This window comes from Camelus dromedarius, chromosome 10, assembly GCF_036321535.1.
Source record: "Camelus dromedarius isolate mCamDro1 chromosome 10, mCamDro1.pat, whole genome shotgun sequence".
Taxonomy (NCBI): Eukaryota; Metazoa; Chordata; class Mammalia; order Artiodactyla; family Camelidae; genus Camelus; species Camelus dromedarius.
In genome coordinates this window covers 20,354,612-20,379,797 of record NC_087445.1, presented here as the reverse complement: position 1 = coordinate 20,379,797, position 25,186 = coordinate 20,354,612, and the positions used below count along the sequence as shown (strand labels likewise).

At 40.2% G+C, this 25,186-nt stretch overlaps 1 protein-coding gene and 1 long non-coding RNA gene across 10 annotated transcripts in view; one reads left to right on the top strand and one right to left on the bottom strand.

The window, feature by feature from the left end:
- Window positions 1-25,186, bottom strand: part of PLIN2 (perilipin 2) — a 76,312-nt gene that overhangs the window by 13,210 nt on the left and 37,916 nt on the right. For 3 of the 8 annotated variants that reach the window (XM_010988157.2, XM_031449646.1, XM_010988156.3), the window contains exon 1: window positions 6,436-6,496. The exons of 3 other annotated variants lie outside the window; for them this stretch is intronic. In XM_010988157.2, the coding sequence (XP_010986459.2) occupies window positions 6,436-6,481 (46 nt within the window). In that variant the 5' untranslated portion in view covers window positions 6,482-6,496. Of the gene's footprint in view, window positions 1-44; window positions 140-209; window positions 410-6,435; window positions 6,497-25,186 lie in introns of those variants that run through there. 2 more of the 8 variants (XM_031449652.1, XM_031449647.2) reach the window with 2 other exon arrangements.
- Window positions 138-13,614, top strand: LOC116152616 (uncharacterized). Of its 2 annotated transcripts, XR_004136141.2 has the most exons (5): window positions 138-223; window positions 1,300-1,444; window positions 3,872-4,059; window positions 11,467-11,669; window positions 13,348-13,614. It is a non-coding gene; the product is annotated as an uncharacterized LOC116152616 (long non-coding RNA). The 2 variants fall into 2 exon arrangements; XR_010382635.1 differs by lacking the exons at window positions 11,467-11,669; window positions 13,348-13,614 and having other exon boundaries at window positions 139-223; window positions 3,872-4,279.

Genomic DNA, 25,186 nt, shown 5'->3' with positions numbered 1-25,186 from the left:
CCGGCGTCCGTCCTGGAGCCCGTGGAGGCGGGGTGCGCACCCACCGGCCGGCAGCAACGAGAAGAGCGCGCCCCGGAGACTCCACGCGGCGCTCACAGCGCAGGGCCCGCGGGCGCCGCGCTATATACCCGCCCGCCCCGCCCCCGCGCCGCGTGACCCGCGGCCCCCGGACACCCGACACCCCGAGGCCCGGGTCCCCGCCTCCTCGCCTCTCAGCGTCCAGGTGTGGAGGCCCCGTCTGCGTGGGCTGGGGGCGCTGTCTGGGTCGGGGGTACTGAGGGGACCCCCGGGGAAAATGCGGCCGCCGCCCACGCCGGCTCTGTGCTCTTGCAAAAGGCGGTGGAGGAGTCGCGCGGACAAATGAACAGTAACTAACCTGTTGATTTCTATCAGCCCTCGGAATAGAACTCTTTAAAAACGGAAACAGTGACGCTCTGACTGTTACTTATAGCAAACAAATAACTGATAAAAGTTTTATGAAATTCTAAGGGATGACAGCCCTGTAGAGATTTGTTTTGCTACTCTTTTGACTGTAAAGTCAGTTCCTCAAACATATGTGGAATTTAAAGTGGAATCGGAATTTCTCAAAAGGGCCTGAGAATACCGTTGGTTGGTCTTTTTTTTTTTTTCCTTAGGGAGACTTAAACACAAATCACTCCCAGATGGTAGCTACTTTTGTTTTGTTTTGAATAGACTTTCTTCTTTTAGAGCAGTTTCAGGTTCACGGAAGAATTGAGCAGAAAATTAAATTCGCACATAGCCCTCTCCACCCACACATACATACTCCCCTATCCTCAACATCCCTCATCAGTGTGACATATTTGGTACAACTGATGAACCAACATGGGCACATTATTATCAACCCAAGTGTATAGTTTACATTAGGGTTTACTCGATGTTGTACATTCTGTGGGTTTTGACAAATGCATAATGACACGTAGCCACCACTACATACAGAATAATTCCATTGCCCTAAAAATCCTATGTGCTCCATCTATTCATTCCTCCCTCCCTCCCTCTCCTTAAACACATGGAAACCGTGATCTTTTTATTGTTTCTGTAAGCTATACCTTTATCAGAATGTCATTTGGTTGGAATGGTACATTTTGTAGCCTTTTCAGACTGGCTTCTTTCATTTAGTAATATGTCTTTTAAGTTTCTTCCATGTCTTTCATGGCTTGACAGATCATTTTCATTAGCTACTTATGTTTACTTCGCAAACTGGCCTTTTTTTTTTTCTTTTTTGAAGAAACAAATTATCAACATCTGAGTCCTAGTTTTTTCTTGTGTAAAATGCAGGGACTTGCACCAGATTATGTGAGTGAACAAGCTGTGCAACCACCCGAGCTGGGTAGGGATTCTGCAGACCTCTCCTCGAGTGAGTGGCCTGGGATCTGATGACATCGCAGCGGGCCTCAGCCTCCCCAGCCCTCTCTCCGAGAAGGTAAACAATAAAGGACAGGTGGGAGGTGCGAGGGGGAGCTGGTGCCAGGTCCTTGGCCTCCAGAACTGGGAGCAAGCGAAGGCGGCGAGGATGCTGGAGCCCAGGAGCAGGCTTTGTCAAGTTACCAAGTTTGCACTGTGGGAAACCCTCAAAGGCATTCACCTCAATTACTTAACTAATGTTCCATGCACATACATACTGTTTATCATATTTAAAGCTCCAAACTGACCCATTAAAAATGTATCTCTTATACACGAATGAAGACATCTGGACACCCCCAGCAAGAATAAAATAATTACAGTATCTCCCCCCTACATACACCAGGTAATTCAAAATAAAATACAGTACTATCATAGATCACTGTTAAGAAGTCCAAAATTCTCTGTTTTGTTTTTTTCCTGTGTTTACATCTTCAGTGCTTTAAGCAATCAAAGTACTACTTTTTTCTCTTCTTTTTGCTCTCCATCTTTGTTGGTGCTCTAAGCTGAGGTTTGGTGTGCCTATTACTAATCTATCCTTGCCCTGAAGTAAAACGGCCTGTACTGGATTTTGAGTCCTGATGGTTGTTGTTGTTGGGGTTTTTTGGTTTTTTTTTTAACTTCTCACTAATCTGACCTTTTATTTTGCAACAGAAGGCTCTTGTCCTTTCACCTACAAATGCCTCCTTCTTTTTGTTTGTTTTAAACCTGTGAGTCACTTGCCCTCTTTAAGGATAAGCAAGCTTCCCTCTGCTTCTCTGTGCCTCAGAAGGCAAGGGCTCCAGAGGCTAATGTTGGGGGCTAGGCTCTCCACGCCCCCAGAGCATAAAGCTCTCTGGATTCTTTACCTGCTCCTTTCTTTCATCTTCTCAAGTCTGGGAGAACATGGAGCTAGTGACAAGAACAATCAAGTCCCCCAGGTGATTCTGATAGCCTCTAAAGTTTGAGAACCTTTGTTTTACATAAGTGTTTTTTCATGGTTGGCCTGGGGACTAGTGCATCAGCATCACCTCGGGTGCTTGTGAAACATTCCGCCTCCTACCCCAGACCTACTGAATCAGGAGCTACAGGGAGTGAGGCCCACGCACCTACATTTTTAACAGTATTTTTTTTAGTAACACCTTTTTACTCTTCACAAAGCACTTTCACATGTTCCTTATTATTTGAGCCTCACAATAATCTGGAAACTCAAATGGGGACTATTACTCTCATCTTAATAACGAGAATCAGTCAGAGATGTTATGTTATTTGACCACCTTCGTGACTGACTAAGCAGCAAGCTAGGTGAGACTAGATCCCAGGGTCATAACCTGAGCTAGTTGCCTAATTCCTCTTTGACCTAGTTTCCTTGTGTATAAAGTGGAAATAATAGTCCTTCGTGTTCTAGGTAAAGGGTATATGGATGTTCATTGGATGTACTAGTTTTTCAACTTTGCTGGGGCTTTCAATGTTTCAAAATGAAAGGCTGAGGGTATTATACAACGAGAATAAACAGACCTATAGCTACATGCAATGTAAGTGAAAGAAGCTGCCTACAGATAATGTACAAAACAAGCAAACTAAGCTGTGCTGTCAGAAGTAAGGATGTGGGGGAGGGTATAGCTCAGGGGTAGAGTGCATACTTAGCATGCACGAGTCCTGGGTTCAATCCCCAGTACTGAGACAGGAGGGAAGGGGACAGGGCAGAGCCATCCAAGGAATGACAGCAATTTTACACTGAAATGGTGGAAGATTCAACTCCCAGTTGGCCTTAAGGATTAAGTTGGTGGGAGGTTTGACTTCTAGTAGCCTTTGAGCTTCATTATATGCTCATTGTTAACATATTAGTGTGATCGATAACATGCCCGCAGGCGTCAAAACAGTCCCAGGGCCAACCACAGAAGGCCAAAGAGTGGGCAGTGGCCAAATTCCTGGGAATCCCAGCTTCTTCCCCAAGGTAGTTGGAATGGTCCCACCTGTAAGCGTGTGAAGCTACTGAGCCCATTAAAAACTGGCAACACCACACCTGGCTGCCCTTTTCCGCTCCCTCTTCTGAGAGGGCCCTACTGTATAGAGTGTCTATGGAGTGTGTACCTAAGTTACTCTAACCTGAGCACCCAATTCCCACACCTCTTTCCTTGCCTTTCTCTTGCCTTACACTCTATACAGTATGTATCTCTCTAAATAAATCTACCTTTACTCAACTGTGGCTCACACTTGAATTTTTTCCTGCTCAAATCCAAGGATCTACATTTGGCGGGGCACGTCCCAGGGGCTCAACCGAGACCTGGGACACGGCCCTCCTCACGCCCCAAGTCTATTTTTTTCCTGCATGAGTACCTCCACTAAAAACAAACTCTCTTTAAAAAAAAAATAAGAATGAGAGTTGTTTTGCAAGGTGGGGAGGGCTAGTGACCGGATGGGGCCACCAGGGACCTACTGTGTGCTGATAACCTTTTTCTTGTTCTAGGTGCTAGTTACATGTGTCTGCTCTTTTTGTGGAAATTCATTAAACTGGACACTTACATTTTTATAAGTATGCTATACTTATATTTTTGGAAGTTTTGAAAAGTTGAGAAAAGGAAAAAATAAGTGGTGCTGACTCTAAGGATTCTGTGAGGATTAAATGAATCAACACATTGAACAGAATAATGCCAAGTACGTATAAATGGGAGCTGTTATTTAATGTTTTCTAACCACACCAGAGCCTTCTTGCCCAGGAGAGCCTTGCTCACAGGGGAAACTGAAGGGGCTGCAGGGAACCAGCAGTATCCCGGCTCCTGTCTAACCTTCCTTCCTGGACTACAAAGCATGGGAGGCCCTGTTGACAAGGACACATTTCGTAGAGTTTGGAGCAACTCAACCTGGGTGTATTATTGATACAAAGTAATAATAAAATAGCTAGGAAAAAAAATCTGGCTTGAAGTTTCCTCTTGCAGAGGTAGGGCAACTGCCTCCTTCCCCACCGCTCACCGTTTTTTTTCTTCCCTCCCCACTAAGCACTATATCCTGCATTCACCTCCAGGAAGCGTGCTCCTCCTCTCATCCCTTCTCTCTTTGGACAAACCCTTGTTTCCCCTGCCTTGAGTACCTGTCAGTCTGGCAAACTCTACTCTTTCTGCATGACTCAGCTCTTCACTTCTGTGAGGCCCTCTTCAGCCTCAACATTACCAAGCAGTCGGTGGCAGAACTGGGCCTCAGACCAGGTATGCCTGACTCTGGAATCTACACTGTTTAGCAGTGCTTGGTGTGTGCTCTTAGTAAATACACTTGGCCCACGTAGGCCTGAATGCCTATAAGATGGAGTCAGATGGTATCTAGGGCTCCTCCCAGCTATATTATCTTCATCCAAAAAATAACAATACCTCACATTGTTTATAACTTTACAGTGTCATTTCTATAAACATATCTCAACCCACACAGGTGCCTTTTCCTATTCCCTCATCACAAGACAGCCTTATCCAAACACAGGGGAAGTGTCACTCTGTTCATTTCTTCTTTTCACCTGAGCTAGAAAGTAGATAAAACTACCTTTCTCATGGACCAGAGACAAAGATAACGGGTCACAAGTAATGAATCATGAAGCCAGATGATTTTTGTTTTGAACAGTTAAAATTCCATTCAAACTGGTCACCAGCAGGAAGAATTTCTTGGGTGACGTGAGTAATCTGCCTCTCCACTCACCCCTGAACTTGATCCTCTGCCATTCTTTTTTCACACCCCTCCAAATACCTTGAAGGGAAAAGGCAATTCCTCTTTCACATGGGCTTCATCTTGACTTGGTTTCCAAGAGAATGAACCTCCTTCTGCCCAAATGAACTTCACATCTTTTAGCCTTCCAGGGCCCCTGCCCTTCTCTGTCTGAAATTCGTAACTCCAGTAGAAGCAATCAGAAGATAGATTTCATCAAATTGAAAATCAATTTCTGATCTGATTCTATTTGTCTTCCCCTCCATCTTGTACCTAGTTATAGGTTTGAGATTTTATAAACTGAAATTATCCTGGGATGTCACAATTTCATGCATTTTTAATTCTCTTTAAGCGAATGCAATTATTAAGTGAATACAGAAAATAGCTTTCTTTCTGTTATTTATATCCAGTGTATTCCCCACCACACACAAAGGACTTAAATTGCCTTAGAAGATGCATAAAATACAAAAAGAATACATTTAAAATAAGTAAATAAATAAGTAAAGCAAAGAGAAATTAAGATGGCACATATAGTTTTTATATTATCATCATTATATCAGGTAATTAATATTCACATTAGGAGAAACTCAGTGATTCCGCAAGGATGAAGAAACAATTCCTGAAACAGTGATCTATTGTATACAGATAAGGTGCTCTTTTGTAGTTTCTTAGGATAGCATCATACTGTGTGTGGGGGTGAATATTGATTTTTAGGTCAGAATCCCAACCTTTTTGTTTCCAGCTTTATTGAGATATAGTAGTCATATAACATTGTGTAAGTTTGAGGTATACAGTGTAGTGATTTTACATATGTATATATTGAAGAATAATTACCAAAATAAAGTTAGTTGATACATCCATCACCTCACATATTTACAACTTTTATATGTTTTTGTGATGAGAACTTTTTAAATTACTGTAGGGGAGCAAAACTTGCCACCCCAAAATGTGTCTCTTTGGCATGAAGATTAATTTAGGCTGATTATTTTTAAGAAACAGAAGACTAAGAAATTCTTTCTTTTTACCTCCCACTTAGCTGCCTAAAGAATTTAGATAAAGGGCCTGTTCCTGGAATAGTATAGCTATCACCAGGGATATCTGCAAAGAATATGGACTAGGTGTGGTGGGGGAAATTGTGTCACATCATCCCTGCATGGCCCAGCAAACATGTATTTACCAAACATTTATTTTTCCATCTCCATGTGAATTGCCTTCCTCCCTTTTGAGGTCCCAAACCACTACCCCAACCTCCTCTTTTGTCTTTAGCTGAAAATGATGGTTAAGATGAAAGTTTCAGCCATTCTGAGGAGTTACTCAGTTTTTCTGGGCTTCTCCCTTGTATACCTGTTATTAAACTTTTGTTTGATCTTCCCCTGTTAATCTGTCTCATGTCAGTTCAATTCTCCAACCAACCAGAAGAACCTAGAGGGGGAAAAGGAAAATTTCTTCATTCCTGACACTACCCTCTAAGCAACTTTCAAGTACACAATACAGTATAGTTATGTGTAGTCACCATGCTGTACATTACGTATAGAGCTTACTCATCCTGTAACTAGAAGTTTGTACATATCCCAACTGTGAATCTATTCATACTACAGTGATAATAATACCACCACCTTAAAGGGTTATCGTGTAGAAAAATAAGGTAATGTGTGTATAAGGTGCCAAACACAGAGCCAGGCAAATAGTAGGTTCTTAGCCAATGTCATTTCCTTTCTCCTTTAAATTTTGCTTTGCTCACAGGAAAAAAAAAAAAAAAAAAAGCTAACCAAAATTCAGGTCATGAGAATTAACAGAATTTAAGAGCAGGAATAAAACCAAGCAGGATCCTGTGGGGCTCTCCTGTTACCGAATAAAAGTTTGTGTGCCCATCACATTGTGAGGCCAAACAAACCTAAATGTCGGTGTAGGGAGCAGAGAAAGATTTGTTGCAGGGCCAAGAAAGGAGGACAGGCAGCTCGTGCTCAACAAACCCAAAATCCCTGATGGTTTTAGGGGGAAAGTTTTTATAGGCAAAATTTGGGGTGAGGACATCAGGGTGTGTGACTTTCTTCTGACTGGTTGGTGCTGAGGTAACATGGTGGTGTTCTAGGAATCTTGTGCTCAGCATGAAGTTGCCATGCTCCACCTGGGTGGGGGGCCTTAGTCCCTGAAGAACTCAAAAATGTCCTGTATATTCCTTGAGGAGAAACCAGAACCATGAGCCAAGGGTGTGCTACTGTTTCTTGACTGTTTCTCCCTTGTCTCTGCATTCCCTCCCTTCCCTGAACAGCAAATGTTTGAATCTGCCCTGTGGAACTCTGGGAAGGTCAAGGAGGCTGAATGAAGAGAAGCACCCCACAGGGTGCTGCTCTGTTTCACTCCCTGGTCCAAAAGCCTTTCTGCGTCCCCTGTTTCTTGCTTGTAGGAAAAAGCTTCAGCCTAGCCTAGGCTTTCCCTGAGTTCCAAAGAGCAGACTTAAGCAGTTAGTAGGACAATAGAGTCACAGAACGCCCAGTCCTCCTGCAGGGATATAGATAACAATCCGATGCATATCTTTGAGCTAGTATCTGCAGACACTGAGACCCCTAACCCGTGGAGGATGGCGACTACATGCAGACCACAAGCACTCCACCCCAGACTGGTTGGAACCAAAAGTTTGAGATTCCTGAGACATGACCCTGTTACCTTACCACTAACCCATCAGAAAGTCACACAACCTACAGCCCTCGCCCCAAAATGTTGCCTTTAAAAACTCTTCCCCTAAAACCATTAGGAAGTTTGGGTCTTTAAGTGTGAGCTGCCCCTTCTCCTTGCTTGGTACCCTGCAGCAAAACTTTTTCTGTTCCAAACTCTGACATTTTGGCTTGTTTGGCCTCACTGTCCATTGGGCATATGAACTTGGGTTGGACAACAGGAAGAGATCCTGTCTATGGTCCTATCCAGTAGGTCTCTGTGTGCATGACAGTGGCCTGGGGCACTTATTAAAAATACAGATTCTGGGGTCTCATTCCTGTTACCAAACCAAACTTGGGCTTGCCTGCCATGCAGTGAAGCCAAGCTACTGACACCAGTTTGTGCGAAAGGAAAGTACAGCATTTATTGCAAGGTAACAGGCAGGGAGAACAGGTAGCTAATGCTCAAAAGACCGAAATTCCCCTATGGCTTTCAGGGGAGGGTTTTAAAAGGCAACATTTGACATGAGGGTTGCAGCTCATGGACTGTCTTCTTAATGGTTGGTGGTGAAGTAACAGGGTAATGTCTCAGGAATCTTAATCGTCAAATTTCTGGTTAGTTATATCCCTTCAGGGGCAACTAGGACTCTGTTTTATTGCTGAACTACTGTCATTACTTTTCTTGCTTAGCTGCTTTTTCTTTGTTTTTGCATTCCCTCACTTCCTTAATTATTTACTGCTTTGCCTACTCTTTGAAACTCATGGAAGGCCTAGGAGACTAAAACCTTTTCTACAAATAAGAATTGGGAAAGAAACCCACAGACCTATGGTGAATTAATCTTCAACAAAGGAGGCAAGAATATACAATGGAGAAATGACAGTCTCTTGAGCAAGTAGTGTTGGGAAAACTGGACAGCAGCGTGTAAATCAATGAAGTTAGAGCAATCCCTTACTCTATACACAAAAATAAATTCAAAATGGCTTAAAGACTTAATATAAGACAAGATACAATAAATCTCCCAGAAGAAAACATAGGCAAAACATTCTCTGACATAAATCTTAGCAATGTTCTCCTAGGGTAGTCTACCCAGGCAATAGAAATAAGAGCAAAAATAAACAAATGGGACCTAATTAAACTCATAAGCTTCTGCCCAGCAAAGGAAACCATAAGCAAAACAAAACGACAGCCTACGGAATGGGAGAAAATATTTGCAAATGATGAGACTGATGAGGGCTTAATTTCCAGAATATATAAACAGCTCATACAACTTAATAACAAAAACAAACAACCCAATCTAAAAATAGGCAGAAGACCTAAACAAGCAGTTCTCCAATGAAAACATACAAATGGCCAATAGGCACATGAAAAAATGCTCACTATCACTAATTATCAGAGAAATGCAAACCAAAACTACAATGAGGTATCACCTCACACCAGTCAGAATGGCCATCATGCAAAAGTCCACAAACAATAAATGCTGGAGAGGGCATGGAGAAAAGGGAACCCTCCTATACTGTTGATAGGAATGTAGTTTGGTGCAGCCATTATGGAAAACAGTATGGAGATTCCTCAAAAAACTAAAAATAGACTTACCATATGATCCAGCAATCCTACTTTTGGGTACATATCCAGAGGGAACTCAAATTCAAAAAGATTCATGCACCCCAATGTTCATAGCAGCACTGTATACAATCTCCAAGACATGGAAACAACTTAATGTCCATCAACAGATGACTGGATAAAGGAGTTGCGGTATATTTATACAATGGAATACTACTCAGCCACAAAAATAATAAAATAATGTCATTTGCAGCAACATGGATGAACCTAGGGATCATCATTCTAAGTGAAGTAAGCCAGAAAGAAAGAAAAATACCATATGATATCACTTATATGCGGAATTTAAAAAAATGGAAAAAAGAGGACACTAATGAACTCATCTACAAAACAGAAACAGATTCAGACATAGTAAACAATCTTATAGTTACTGGGGAAAGGGACTGGGAAGGGTTAAATTTGGGAGTTTCAGATTTATAAATGTTAGCCACTATATATAAAAATAGATTTTAAAAGTTTCTTCTGTATAGCACAAGGAACTATGTTCAATATCTTATAATAACATTTAATGCAAAATAAATATGAAAACAAATATATGCATGTATATGCATGACTGGGACATTGTGCCGTACACCAGAAATTGACACATTAAAACTGACGGTACTTCAATAAAAAAATCCTTTTTAATTAATTGGGGGACACAGTGGGGCTTTCGTACCCAGGAGGGCCCTGCAGGATCCTGCTTGGTTTCAGTCTTCCCTTTCCTTTGATGCTTCTCAATCCTGAGGGGAACAGAGGTGGGACAAGAAAGGGAGTACAGTTTTGGATAAAGAGGTTCATCATAAACTCGAGAGAGGAACTCGGTTTTAGGGGGATTCCGTTTCATCCCCAGAGATTCTGATTCACCTCATTTAGGAAACCCTCCAGAAATGTTTAAAAAGTAGCCCAGGTCATTCTGATACAGACAACGTAAGAACTACACTTTAAGAGAGCTGCATTCAAACTGGACTCTTCTGATGGACAAAGCAGCTGAATGATTTGCCTAAGGCACCACAGATGGCAGAGTTGAAACCAGAACGTGAGGTGTCTGTCTCCATGGCCTCTCCACAATGCATACAAAAATACAATTCAACAATAAGCCTGTTCATCAAATCATTTTGGCATAAAGAATTGCCCTTTATAACATATATTTATTAATTTAAACGCTAACTCAAGCTTACTGGCCAGCCCCAAAGCTAGAAAGAGAGCCAGTTCCCAACGTCAAGGCCCAATAACCCCAAGAACATACACAATTTGGGGTTGCTAGAGCATGACAGTTTGCTTTGCAGGATGAGTGGCCTTTGTCCTTGGTAACGTGAGCAGCTCCACCTGGAGGCCATGGTCCACTGCGTATCCCGGTCACAAACAATCCGGGCTTGACCGTGGGGGAAAAAAAGCAGACAAAGTATTTTCTGGGCCCTCACCTACTCTTTCAGCCCCTTTTCTCCTCCTTAGGGAATCCTCCTTTCCCTGGGTACACGTATGTTCCTTGTGTGCTTGGAGTCTCCCAATACACTCTCATCCTAACAAGTCTGTGCTCTCAACTAAAAAGTCAAATGCATGTTATAAATGAACTCAAAACCAAATGCCAAAGACTAGTTTATTAACTGCTTTCTCCCAGGACAATTTATAAGTTAATAAAAATCTTTTTTTTAAAAAACAATTTACAAAATATGTTCTCATGTAAAAGTAGCAAGGACATGCTATTCCAATTCTGTGCTCTGACTCCAAGGCACCTGTCCAAGTTTACTCTGTAAGCTATAGAGTTGAGTCAAAGATCCTGTCTACAACCTTTCAGCTATATCATGCTGTCTTTGAAGGATAAATGTCTATAGAACACGAGTAAAATCTTGTTAAATGAAAGTTAAAGAGCAAGAGGGAATGAGGGAGTAGGAAAGAAAGTAAAACGAAAACAAAAAGTGAGGGGCATTTCCTTAGGGGATCAGGAAGGAGTTGTTCAACAGGGAAGGAGGTACGTGAAGTTACGAAAGTCCGCCCCAAACAGACACACCTGCACTCGCAGGCTCCATATACTGCCTCTGTGTCCGTCCCCAGGCTCGATCAGTTCCCAAAGGGCATCAGGCCTGTGGATAACATGTTTATTTCTTTTTTTCTCTTTCTCAGAAATTCAGAATCATAGTCAGGTCATTTTAATTTGGGCCACAAAGACTCGATGACCACCCTAGAGCAGGAACAGACTCTACTGATTATCTAACCCAGTGGGTCTCTATGTGTGTCTGCATGCACGACAATGGCTTGGGCACAGATCTTCAGCCAAGTGCCTTCTCCTGGGATGGCTTCTTCAGCAGTTTTGTTGAAGGCAAAAGGTATGGGCCAGTTACCCTTGGCAAATGGTCCTTTGGGCCTGGCTTCTTCTTTGTGAAAATGCCTAATCCTTCCATTTCTCTGAGACCTCCTATTGGTGGAGAACAAGGTGGGAAGTAGGGGTGGGAGAGGTGGATTTGTTTTTGTTTTTGTTTAAGTATGTTGATTTTGGAAAGATGATGGAGCCAAAAGATTCGGGAGTGAATTGGCTGTTATATTCACTGTCAGCCTCACATTCTGCTCTGGATTTGGATTTGGCAAAGATGCTTTTCCTAGGTTGGCCTCTGACAGAGACAATTTAGCAGTTCTTAATGATTCAACAAACAGCTGAGGAAATTGTGAGAAACATGACTTTACCAACCAGCACCAGTGCCATTTCCAGAATCTGCCCACTCTCTGAGCTGCAGACTGAAACCCTCAAGGTCAGGATCCATTTTTGTCATCCAAGTACAAGTCATTCCTTTTATCTGAGTCAGTTAATCAGAGTTCCACATTTGATTTAATATTTCACTAAAGAAAAACCCAAAAAGCTTCCCTAAGTAAAAGTATATATCATGATCCAAAGTTCAGCAGACATGCATAGCCACACTACTATGAATGTTATATAATTCATCAAGAATTCAGAATTGATCTAAAATTTAAGACCATACTAATAGTAGTCCTGATATTATTTTAACATATCTGTTAAAAAAAAAAACCCAACAAATCCATCTGTTTTTGATGACCTTTAAATGTTAGAACACTGAACTTAAAAAAAAATTAAAAATAGGTATGTGACACAAAGTTATGCTTGTGAGAATGGCATCTATCAAAGCAACATCACTTTTCCAATGCTCCAGAAATTTTCATTTTTAGCTTTAGCAAACTTAAATCACTCTAGCCTACTGTCTAAGAAGAAGAAAAGGAAGACCATTTTTCTGAAACTGAAATACAGATCAGTTAGCTACTGCCCGCCCCTTCCCCCCATTTACACTGGTCACTTAGATTTTGATTAGGTATAAGAGGAAGGTAATGGAATATGGACTCAAAAACACCACACTCCCCCAAAACACACACATTAAGGAGCTTCAGGCTGGCCTTCCAGGTTACTAGATATAATCTTAGAAATACAAAATAGCTGACTCCATATGTACCTAGGTAATATAGAGCTGAATTAAATAGACTGTCATACATATGACACGCTCGCTGTCTTTTTATTCCTCCTCCCACTCGATTCCTCTTGACATAATTTCTGCTTCTCAAAACCTCCTTTCAAGAGTTGAGAGGAAACCACATAGCACTTAGTTTGATGAATGTTTTAGAGGAGAGATAATGGGAGAAAGAGGATAATGGAAATAAATACAGTTTTCTTTATTGAAGTATCATTTTGGTTTTCATCAATAAAGACTATGATCTTACCATAAAATAACACTTTGATTATTAAAAAATGAAAAATGTAATATATGCATATTTATGAAAAAATTTTAACTTTAAACATGAATGAAGTCATCATAATCACCCATAACTCTACCATCTAGAAATAACCACTGTTGATATTTTGGATTATAGCATTCCCATATTTTTTCTATGTAACTATATTTATCTAACTTTCATTTTCATAAAAGTGGGTTTGTATTACCAATATTATTCCATAGCTTATTTTTTTCACTAAATATACAATGAATATTAAATATTCTGCAGTGGTGTGCCCAGACTGGCTGTTTACCCAGTCACCCGCATGACTCCAATATAAGGAACATGACTCTTTATTTGAAGATATCTCTGAAGAAAAAATACTTACAAACACTCATGGAGGAAATACAGAAGCATCACAGTTTGAAGAAGAAAGAAATGTTACAGCCCATTTTAGGATCAAACTAAAGCAATGCTAATCAAGGTCCAAGGATTTGCTCTGTGGATCAATATAAACCTTTCTTTTAAACACAACTTCTTCAAAAAATGTAAGTAAAAAAGAAAGCCATTTGACAAAATGTGCATTTAAATAAACAGAGCAAACTCATTTATTGTCTGCTTCTCAGTCTGTAGTTAACAGAATATATTTTCATACTTTCATAAGTAAACACCATAGCTCTATGTGTCTTTATCCAGAAGGACACAGATATCTAAAACCCTTAAGGTTGCCATTAGGATTGGATAAAAATAATTCATGGCCAAATGTTTTTGAAAAATACAAATAATAAGTCATTTCTCTAAAGAAAAAAAAAGAAACATCATAGCTACACTTAAGTTGAAGTAAAAGGAGAAAGGAAAACTTTATCATATAACTGTATAACATCTATTTATTGAAAGATTATTAAAGTATGGGGATTTTACAAAAAATTATACCAAAATGTTAATTATGGTTATCATTTGTAGGACGATTACAGCTCATTTTTCTTTTTTTGAGGGGGGAGGTTTTTTTTTTTTTAGTAGACTTTATTTTTTAGAGCAGCTTCAGGTTTATAGCAGAATTGAGCAGAAAATACTAAGAGTTTGCACATAGACCTCCCCACCCACACACATGTACTCCCCTTCCCTCAACATCCCTCATCAGTGTGGCATATTTGGTACAATTGATGAACCAACATGGACACATTATTATCAACCAAAGTCCATAGTTTACATTAGGGTTCACTCTTGATATTGTACATTTAATAGGTTTTGACAAATGCATAATGACATGTAGCCACACTATAGTATCATACAGAATAATTTCATTGTCCTAAAATCCCTTGTGCTCCATCTATTCATTCCTCCCTCCCTCCCTCTCCCCAAACCCCTGGAAGCCACAATCTTTTTATTGTTTCTGTAGCTTTACCTAGAAAAGAATTTTTTTTTTTAGATTTTTCTTTTTGGTGGGGAGCAGGTAATTAAGTCTGTTTGTTTGTTTGTTTGTTTGTTTTAATGGAAGTACTGGGGATTGAACCCAGGACCTTATGCATGCTAAGGATACACTCTACCACTGAGCTATGCCCTCCCCCCTGAAAAGCGTATTTTTTTAATAAAAGATTTTTTATTAGATTATACTTAATGCTCAAAAACTAAACAATTAGCCAGAGGCATCAGTGATGATTGCTAAATTTTACCTAGCAGCTTGATTACAGATAGCCAGTAAATAAGGGCAGCTTATTTGTTCTAGAAAATCCAGCTGTGACCTTTTACATATGTACCTGGGTAAGGAACTCCCACAGCTCCTTGGAGATGGCCAGTTAGGGACTCTCAGAATTGTAAGTCTAATTCATAAACCAAGACATGTTCTCTTAAATGTTCTGGAAAAGTGTGGGTGTGGGTTTGGAAGCAGAAACTGTGCAGAAGCAGCCACAGTGTCACAGGATGCATTCATAGTCACCTTCAGGCCTCTACACCTGCCTTCTCTGAGCAACATGTATCCCCAAGTAGCCAGCACCAATCTCTGGTTCTGCTTGGTGGGTGGTGCATCCCCAAAGGCACATGGTTGCATGTCCATGAGGGCGTCCAAGTTAAAACTGACGGTTCCCAAAAAACCATTTACAAAAGGAGTTCTCAAGCCAACACTCCAGGATACCCTTGCTAGGCATCTAAGACGTGGCCTCTTCCCTTCATGTGCTCATAAGAACTTCAGGGATCACTGGGTAGAAACCATACCTAGGCTACCATGTTCTTGACAACTCTCCAACAGGTGAGCACATATCTGGCTCATGATTAGTAATCAGTTCATTCATTCATTCATTCATTCACTGTGATAATTCTGATTAGGGCACTCTGTGACTGAACTAAATTTTAACATATTCATGTTAAATAAATTATCTGGCTACTTAGTTCATAACACAATTTCCTATAAAAGATAGAAATCAAGAACTAAAAGCATTTCCCAGAAAAGGAACAGGGGTGATTTCATCACATTTATTCTGTCTATTCTACATATAAACATACACACAGCTTGGTATGTGTACCTCAAACTGTCAAGAAATCTCAGTTTGTGGCACAGTCTTTTTTGGTCAGAGATATTGTGTGGTAAGACGTAAACTGGTTCAAAATCACAGTGTGTCACCTTGAGAGACAGACCAAATAACTGGCAATGGCAATTTGGGGTAGGTGGGCAGAGATTGTAAAAAAAAAAACACTTCCTTTTTCACATTACATATTTCTTACAACATTTGAAAATGTTTAATGAGCTGTATTTCTATCTTTGTAAGCAGAAAGCATAACAGAGTACATTTAAAAACAAAAATGCATCATACTTAATGTGAGAGACTTGAAGCTTTCCCACTAAGGTCAGGTACAAGACAAAGATGTCCCCTCTCACCAATCCTTTTCAATATTGTACTGGAAATTCTAACTAATGCCATAAAACAAGAAAAGGAAATAAAAGGTATACAGTTTGGGAAGGAAGAAATAAAACTATATTTGTTCATAGATGACATGATAGTTATGTAGAAAATCCAGAAGAACCAACAAAAGAATTCCTGGAACTAATAAGTGATTATGGCAAAGATTATTGTAAGATACAAGGTTAATATACAAAGAGCAGCATATCCCTTAGCAATGGATCACATATTACCATCATTAGCTGTATGTAAATCTTTCTTGTGATGGTCCTGTCCATCACTGAGAATCCCTAATTCAATCTCCAAACAGCTGTTGGGGTCCTTGAGAAGGTTTGGCAACTTCTTACCAATCATCCGATTAGGTAGGAAATTGTGCAGATATAAATCTTGGAAAAAGCAGAAGCCCCCTCTTCCTCTTCCTGTGACTCCTTTTCTTGGGTCTGTAGGCACTGTCTTCGTCTGTCAGTATGAGCAGTTTCCCTTCAGGTCCTTGTCCCCCGACCCCTGGTAACCTATCCCCTACTCCTCATTCCCCTCCTCTTGTTTATATTTGATTCTTCAGGCTACTCAGAAAATGGCTAATGGCCATAGGGGTTTAATCTAGTATCGACGGTAACCACAAACTTCATGCTTAGTCAAAGGCGTGTGTTAGAACTGGATTGTTAGGTAGAGCTCTCAAAATGTGTGGATGAAGAAGTTGGAGGTGAGGTGAGGAATTTTGTGATCCTGGGCATGCAAATAATTTAGCACACAAGAGCCCAGTTTCCATGACTCCCAAAGAAGAACACGCTATATTCAAGGAGGCCCTGCCATACAACAAACACAACAGAGGACACATTTATACCCCCGGCTTTGGGATAGACCTAAATATAGTTAATGTCTGAGGATCCTAACTGCTGTTAAGGGACAAGGTGATGTTCCTTCTCTCTGTCTCATTCTCCCTGTCTGTGTGCGTACTCGCACGTGTGAGGTGCTGATTCCTGCTGATCACCGGCCTGCTTGTGTACATACGCAGTTCCCAAATGACATTCTTCATTTCTTCACCAAATCAAGTACTGCTGCTCGAACTCTCACTTTCTCTTGGCCTTTCTGGCTTTGGCATCTACCTCCAACTCTCCAGCCATACTTTCTGTCCCCATTGGGGCATGTGAGCAGGAGGTGAGCATTACAGTGCTCCCATTTGCTGCCTCTGAGGGTTGCTTCAGTTTTGCCTCAGTTTTTTCGAGTTGCTTTGAATCCTCTCTACCACACCATCCTTACTCTGTAGCCTTTCTTCCATGCATTAATTCAGGGTCCACTATTCCTAGAATACTGGCCCCAAGGGGTTCCTGCTTTCTTTCCCAGTTAGATGCACACCAAAGGAAGCCCTAAGTGTTTTGACAAAACAGTCTGTCCATTCAGAATAAACTTATGATGGAGTCCTGGAAACTTGTGCAAGCAGCCAGCCAGACCACTGCCAGCCAATTCCAGGAAGAAGCTAGAAGTAAGAGCCTGCTGGTTCCTCCGTCTCCTCACCCTGCCCCGCATATTAAACAGTGTCCTGCACACAGCTTACACAATGTCCCCATTCTCCTGGTGACACCATTTCAACATACTTAAACAGCTTCTTCCTTAGACTAGCACTTGTGGGCTTATTATATCCTCTGCCAAACCATAAGGGCAACCTGTAAATGGTAGCGCTTCTGGCCTGTGTAAATTCCGAGAATCTCTAGGCTGGCCAGCATAAAATAAACCCCAGAGCATTAGTGAAAAGTGGAGAGGAGCATGGTAGAAGACAAATTATTAAACAAAGAACAACAACAAAAGAAACCTCAAAGTCTGCATGTAAACCAAACAGAAAGCTTTGTGAAATGGAATCTTATAAGTTTACATAATTGAATTAAACACAGCTATATTTTTTACAACATTTTTTATTGAGTTATAGTCATTTCACAATGTTGTGTCAAATTCCAGTGTAGAGCACAATTTTTCAGTTATACATGAACATACATTGTCACATTTTTTTCGCTGTGAGCTACCACAAGATCTTGTATATATTTCCCTGTGCTATACAGTATAATCTTGTTTATCTATTCTACATATGCCTGTCAGTATCTACAAATTTTGGACTCCCAGTCTATCCCTTCCCACCCCTCTCCCCCTTGGCCACCACAAATTTGTATTTTATGTCTGAGTCTGCTTCTGTTTTGTATTTATGTCCTTTTTTTTTTTAGATTCCACATATAAGCAATCTCATATGGTATTTTTCTTTCTCTTTCTGGCTTACTTCACTTAGAATAACATTCTCCAGGAACATTCATGTTGCTGCAAATGGCGTTATGGTGTCATTTTTTATGGCTGAATAGTATTCCATTGTATAAATATACCACATCTTCTTTATCCAGTCATCTGTCGATGGACATTTAGGCTGTTTCCATGTCTTGGCTATTGTAAATAGTGCTGCTATGAACATTGGGGAGCAGGTGTCTTTCTGAAATAGGGTTCCTTCTGGATATATGCCCAGGAGCGGGATTACTGGGTCACATGGTGAGTCTTACTAGTCTTTTGAGGAATCTCCATACTGTTTTCCATAGTGGCTGCATCAAACTGCATTCCCACCAGCAGTGTAGGAGGGTTCCCTTTTCTCCACAGCCTCTCCAGAATTTGTCATTTGTGGACTTTTGAATGATGGCCATTCTGACTGGTGTGAGGTGATACCTCATTGTAGTTTTGATTTGCATTTCTCTGATAATTAGTGATATTGAGCATTTTTTCATGTGCCTATTGATCATTTGTATTTCGTCCTTGGAGAATTGTTTGTTTAGGTCTTCTGCCCATTTTTGGATTGGGTTGTTTGTTTTTTTCTCATTATGTCGTATGAGCTGCTTATATATTCTGGAGATCAAGCTTTTGTCGGTTTCATTTGCAAAAATTTTCTCCCATTCCGTAGGTTGTCGTTTTGTTTAACTTATGGTTTCCTTTGCTGTGTGGAAGCTTGAAAGTTTCTTTAGGTCCCATTTGTTTATTCTTGCTTTTATTTCTATTGCTTGGGTAGACTGCCCTAGGAGAACATTTCTGAGATGTATGTCAGATAATGTTTTGCCTATATTTTCTTCTAGGAGGTTTATTGTATCTTGTCTTATGTTTAAGTTTTTGATCCATTTTGAGTTGATTTTTGTGTATGGTGTAAGGGAGTGTTCTAGCTTTACTGATTTACATGCTACTGTCCAGTTTACCCAACACCATTTGCTGAAGAGACTGTCTTTATTCCACTGTATATAAAAATAAATTAATATTTATTCTTAAAATGAAAACTCCTCTCTAAGAAGAAATGTACATAATATGTTTATCAGATGTCTGGAAGCATATGGTAAATTTCTTCTCTCATTTTGTTTAACTTTTTTTTTAAATCAAAGTATAGTTGACTTACGATATTGTATTAGTTTCTGGGGCACAGCATAGTGATTTGGTTAACACTTAGTCTGGGAGTGGGATGGGAGGTGGTTGTGAGGAAGCTCTCATAAAAGAGGTGGCGCTGAAGCAGGATCTTCAAGAACAAATGATAGCGAAGGGAACCACATCGGTGAGGTGCTTGGTATTCTTGGGCAGGCTTAGCCTAGTCAGGCTGCGACAGTAGGTATATTGGAAGATGGTGGGAAACTTGGATTGAAAGGTAGGTCTAAGAGATCCTTGAAAAGCAGGCTAAGGGGCTGGGCTAGAACAAAGGGGAACTGCCACAGCTGTAGCAGGAAGTGAAGTGAAAGGTGTACGTGAGGGAGTGGCAGCCAAAGAGGCAGAGACCAGGTCATTCAGGCTTGGTGTGATGAGCTCAGGAGTTTAAACTTTATTCTGAAAGTGATGCTGGGGAGAATTTAAGAGGAGTTTACACTGGGATTATGTGGTTTCTGACAGCAGTGTGGAGGATGGATTGGTGAGAGATCGATGGAGGAGGAGTCAAGAAATATTCAGGAAGGACAGCTATTTTGAAAAGAAGAGAAAGCTAGTTTTGTCTGCTCCCATGGAAACACTGAAGAAGTCTGAATCTCTAGGAAGCCAGGGGTGGGAAAACAAATGTCCTTCAGTCTAAAGCTGGTCTATACCTACCTCATATTAGGATCATGGGTGATTCCTGGGCCCAGCTTGGAATATAAACCTATCCCAGGACAAAGACTGACTTTCCTTGTCAATATTTTGACCTCTACATAAGGACTCATTGAAACATTCTCAACTATTACAGAGCCACTGGTAACATTACCAATTTCCCAATCAGAGAATCACGGCTTTCTTTTACATCATGCAATCAGGTTACTGTGTTCTAACAGCTGGTTCCCCAACTCAGCTTTGCCAGTGTTGGGCTAAGATGGTGGAGGTAGGGATGGTGATAAGGAGGACAGAACGATAAAGAGGGCAGGTAGCAATGGCTGTAGCAGTAAGATAGATGGAGAGCTTTGTGTCCTAACAAGTTCATAGCCTGCTGGTTAACAGCACAGGCTCCAAAGCCAGACTGCTGGGGGTCTAAAGCCCAGTTTCCCTATTAAATAGCTGTCGAGTATTACTTTAAGCAAATTAATTAGTTTCTCTGTGCTTCAGTTTCCTAGTGCATACAATGGAGATAATAATAATAATAGAACCCACCTCTTATGAGTAACCCTAAAGTTAAGTAAATGAGTAACCCAAAGGGCTTACAGTAATACCTAGCATGCAGTAAGGATTCAATAAGTATAAATTATCACTATACCACAGGATGGAAAAAGAGGCCATGCTGTTTTCTATGGCTGAGATGAAAGAGCGGTTTTAATTTTAAATGTATGTGCCAACATTTATGATGTATTGAGATATTTCAAATACCAATGTATTAAAAAGAATTATTAGGCCCATCTGCAATACTAATAATAATTTCAGGGAATCACGTATCTAGGTGAAAGTTCACAGAGGAGTATGTGTCATGGCAATACAAACTAGACCAAATTTCAGAACTAGATAGAGCTGCTAAGCTATTCGTTCAGCTTATCATACTACCAGTGAAGCTATTAGCACCACAGAGTGGATGTTAAGTTTAACAGGAAATGACTCAAATCTAGGACAAAGTTCGTTCTACGCATAATGAAAAGTTGTGGAAGACAAAAACGATGAGTGCTAGGTGTCACACAGGATGTGGTGAAATACTGCTCTAGACACTGGTGTGCAGTCAGCCTTTGCAGGAGTCAGATCATCAGCTCATTTTAGAAAAGCTTTTCCATTTGCCCCAGACACTTTCACCTCTGGGTTACTTCCCGAAGTACATTTACCTTAAACCAACAAGCAAAGAAAAACTTTCTTAGGTGCTCTGAGTTTATTTTTCCCTTTTTTCAGACTCTGTCATCAGGGTCATGCGAGTGTGGAAGACGGAAGTGAGGAGATGGAGTGTTTATGAACCTAAGAGGTATTCAGGAATGGCTGCACCTCGGGCTAGGAGCCAAGAGTCACGGGGTAAAGGGGTTAAGGAGAATCATCCTTTCAAATCAATCAATGATGTGAGGAGGCAATGCGATGTAGAAGTTAAGTAGCTTTAAAGTCAGACATGCAGCAACGTGGATGGACCTGGAGATCATCATTCTAAGTGAAGTAAGCCAAAAAGAGAAAGAAAAATACCATATGGTATCGCTTATGTGTAGAAACTTTAAAAAAGGACACAAATGAACTTATCTACAAAAGAGAAACAAACTTACAGACACAGAGAACAAACTTATGGTTTCCAGTGAGTAAAGAGGGTGGGAAGGGATAAATATGGAATTTGAAATTTGCACTTCTTGGGGAATGATGGAAGTCTTAGCTATTTTGATTGTGGTGGTGGTTTAATGGGTGTATACATCTATCAAAATTCATCAAATTGTACATCTGAAATATGTGTAGTTCACTATATAGGAATCATACCACAATAAAGGTATTAAAAAAATAAAATAAAATCTGAAAGGCAAAAAAACCCCAAAACATTGTAATATTTACCAAAACTTAAAAATAAATAAATCAGACAGAGCTCACTTATAATACCAGCTTTTACCTTTGCAAATGGCATATGAACAAGTTAATTCATTGCAGCACTGTTTATGATAACAAATGACTAAAAACATACTAAGTGTCTACTAATACGGGACTAATTAAATAAGTTATGGCAATAAGCATGTGGAAAGTTACCCAGGTGGAAAAATATGGTACTGAACAGCATATAAGGTATGTTACCCTTTGTGAAGAAACAAAAGGGGGAAAATATTTTTTTATATCTGCCTGCATATGAAATAAAATATCTCTGGAAGAATATTGAAGTAACTAAGACTAATTGCATATGGGAGGGGAGGTGGATGATTGAGAAAAAGGTTGGAAGAGAAATTTGTTTTTTTCAATTATAAACTATGTGATTCTGTCACATGTTCAAAAATTAAAACAATGGTTTTTAAAAAGTGACATGCTACATCTGGAGAAAACTTAACAAAAAAGAAAAAAAAATCCCAGTTTTCCTTTTTACTAGTTATACAACCTCGAATAAGTTTTTTAACTTCTATAGGGCTTACTGTTCCTGTGTATAAATGGGGTAACAACAGAACCTGTCACCTAGGTTTGTGTAAGGATTAAATGATGAAATATAAATGTACATTAATGACTTAATTTAACTTTCTGTTAGTGGTACCATGCCTGGCACATAAGTACTAGGAGTATATTAGCTATTACCCCTGTTATATTTCTTAGGATTCTGCTCATGAAGGCACTACCGAGAGGTGGCGAAGAAACAGAGGACAGTGGCTATGCCTGTAAGGAAATACACATACACTTCCCTCCCCCAACACTTAGTAATTCCACTCTTCTAACAGTTCAGGCCAAAAGTCTTGGAGTCATCCTTGAATCCTCTCTTTTTCTCACAATCCACATTTAAACTATTAACAAAATCGGTTGGCATTATCTTCAAAACACTTCCAGAATCCAGACCCCTTTCACCTCTTTCTTCTACACCACCCTCGTCCAAACCATCATCTTATCTTGCCTGGCCCTCTACAACAGTCACTTAACCAGTGTCTTATGGAACACTTAACCCACACCCTCCTATTCTATGCTCAACACAGCATCAGTGTGATTCTCTGCTCACAACTCTTCAAAGTTGGCTCAACTCACTCATAATAAAATCCAAAGACTTTGACATGATCTGGCCCCACTGCTTCTTTGATCAAAACTCCTACTCTTCTCCTTACTGTTTGAGCCACACACTGGCCTCCCTGCCATCCCACAAGCATGCCAAGCTAGAAGATTGTCATGTACATCTCAAAAAATGAGAACTCAAGCCAAAACAAAATTTTTTAAGAGTATAAAATTTGTACAACACAAAACACTTCCTCAAAGGATTGTATAGAACTCTGCAACCAACAATTAGAGAAAAAGCCTATTTTTCAAGCACAGGAAGATCATTTAATAAAACTGACAATGTACTAAGCCAAAGAAGGTGGCCAAAAATAAAAAATCAATATTATATAAACCAGATCCTCAAATCACAACAAGATAAAATGAAAAATCAATAACAAAAGAAATTTAAAATGCGAACCACCCATCCTTATATGGCCCTTGATTTTCAAGAAAGGCACCAAAACCATCCAAGAAGTAAAGTCATTTCAATAAAGTATGCTGAAGTAACTGAATATTCTCGTGGGAAAAATGAATCCTAACCCTTAGCTCACAACATACACAAAACTTATTTTGAGACTGATCACAAGCCTAAATATAAAAGCTAAAATCATAAAGCTTTTAGAGGAAACATGAAAATGTCTGCATGACTTGGGATTAGGGGAAGGTTTCTTAGATAGGACACAAAAAGCAATGACCACAAAAGAAAAATTGGTCTGATATAGGATATACAAGGAATTCCTACAACTCAATAATAAAAAAGACAAATAGCTCTTTGAAAAAGATGGGCAAAAGAGTTGAACAGACACTTCACCATAGAAGATAAGTGAGGGGCCAGCAGCACAGCATCCTTCGTGACTGGGGAAGTGCCACCGAAAACCAAATGAGATAGCACACCCACCAGAGTAGCTAAAATCTTTTTAATGGTGAGGATGTGAAGCACCAAAGACTCCCACATTGTTGGTGGTAATCAGAACTTAAAAGTATTTTAAGGAAACCTATTTGTGAGTTTCCTCTCAATGTTCTTCATATTGATTAACATACAGGGAGGACAGGCTAAAAGGAAAAAGATGGGGAGGAAAGAGAGGATCACAGAAAAAATAGAAAGTTTTCCAAGGACAGAGTGGTAAACCAGAGAGAAAAGCAATGGCAGCAGAGTAAATAACAGAGAAAAGGAGTAGGAGTCAGAAGCAAAACGTGAGCCACAAGAAGGAAAAAGGCAGTTTTTAGGCGGGGAATACAGGTAGAAGCCGCTGAAATGAACGCGTAAACAAAGTGATGTATTAGTGCCAACAGTAGTGCCTGGCACAAAGGGTGCAGAGTATCCAAATATGTTTATTAACTATAAATCAGGAGGAAAATTAAAGGAAAGGCCAGGTACTCAATAACTGTTTGTTAAATAAATGTCTAGCTGCTCTGACAATGTATAAAATAAATTGGTTATAGGTATTCTGGGCTAAATTTACATTTTTTTTTCATAATTCTATTTTAGCCTGCTATTGATTTAGGTCTGTTGTTGAGGCAGCAAGGAATATTCAGGATGTGACTGGGTTTCTTGTTTTCTGGCAATAACTGTGTGAGAAGCAAATGAGAGCCTTTTACCGGAGGGCTTTTTTAAGGTGTAAAAATGAGAGCAAATATTAAGTGGGTTAAGTAATCCACTGGTGGCTAAATAAAAACTGCAATGCTGAAATTCAGTCTTCATCTGATGAAACCAAAGTTCACTATGAAACCAGGGTAACACTCGAGGTTCTATACTGAAAGGTGGTGTGGGAAAGTCTCTGACTGTGCCTCAGTTCCCCTGTGCAGGTGGTGAAATGCACAATCAATTAAAAACGATTTTAAAGCACTCCTCAAGAACGAAGGGTATCAGAGGTGGTGAAAGCCAGGACATTTTTTTTCCAAGGGGAGAAAGAAATATGACAGAGGATGCCAAAATAATGCTCATGGTCACCCACTGTGGGGGCGGAGGGACCACAGGCAGGCCTTGGGCAGTCTAAGTTGATCACCCACTGGCCAGCTGTCACACTCGGCACCACTCCTCCTCCCTCAGGCCAGCATTCCCTTTCCCCTACTCAAGTCTGTCAAGAGTGATGCCACTGTTACTC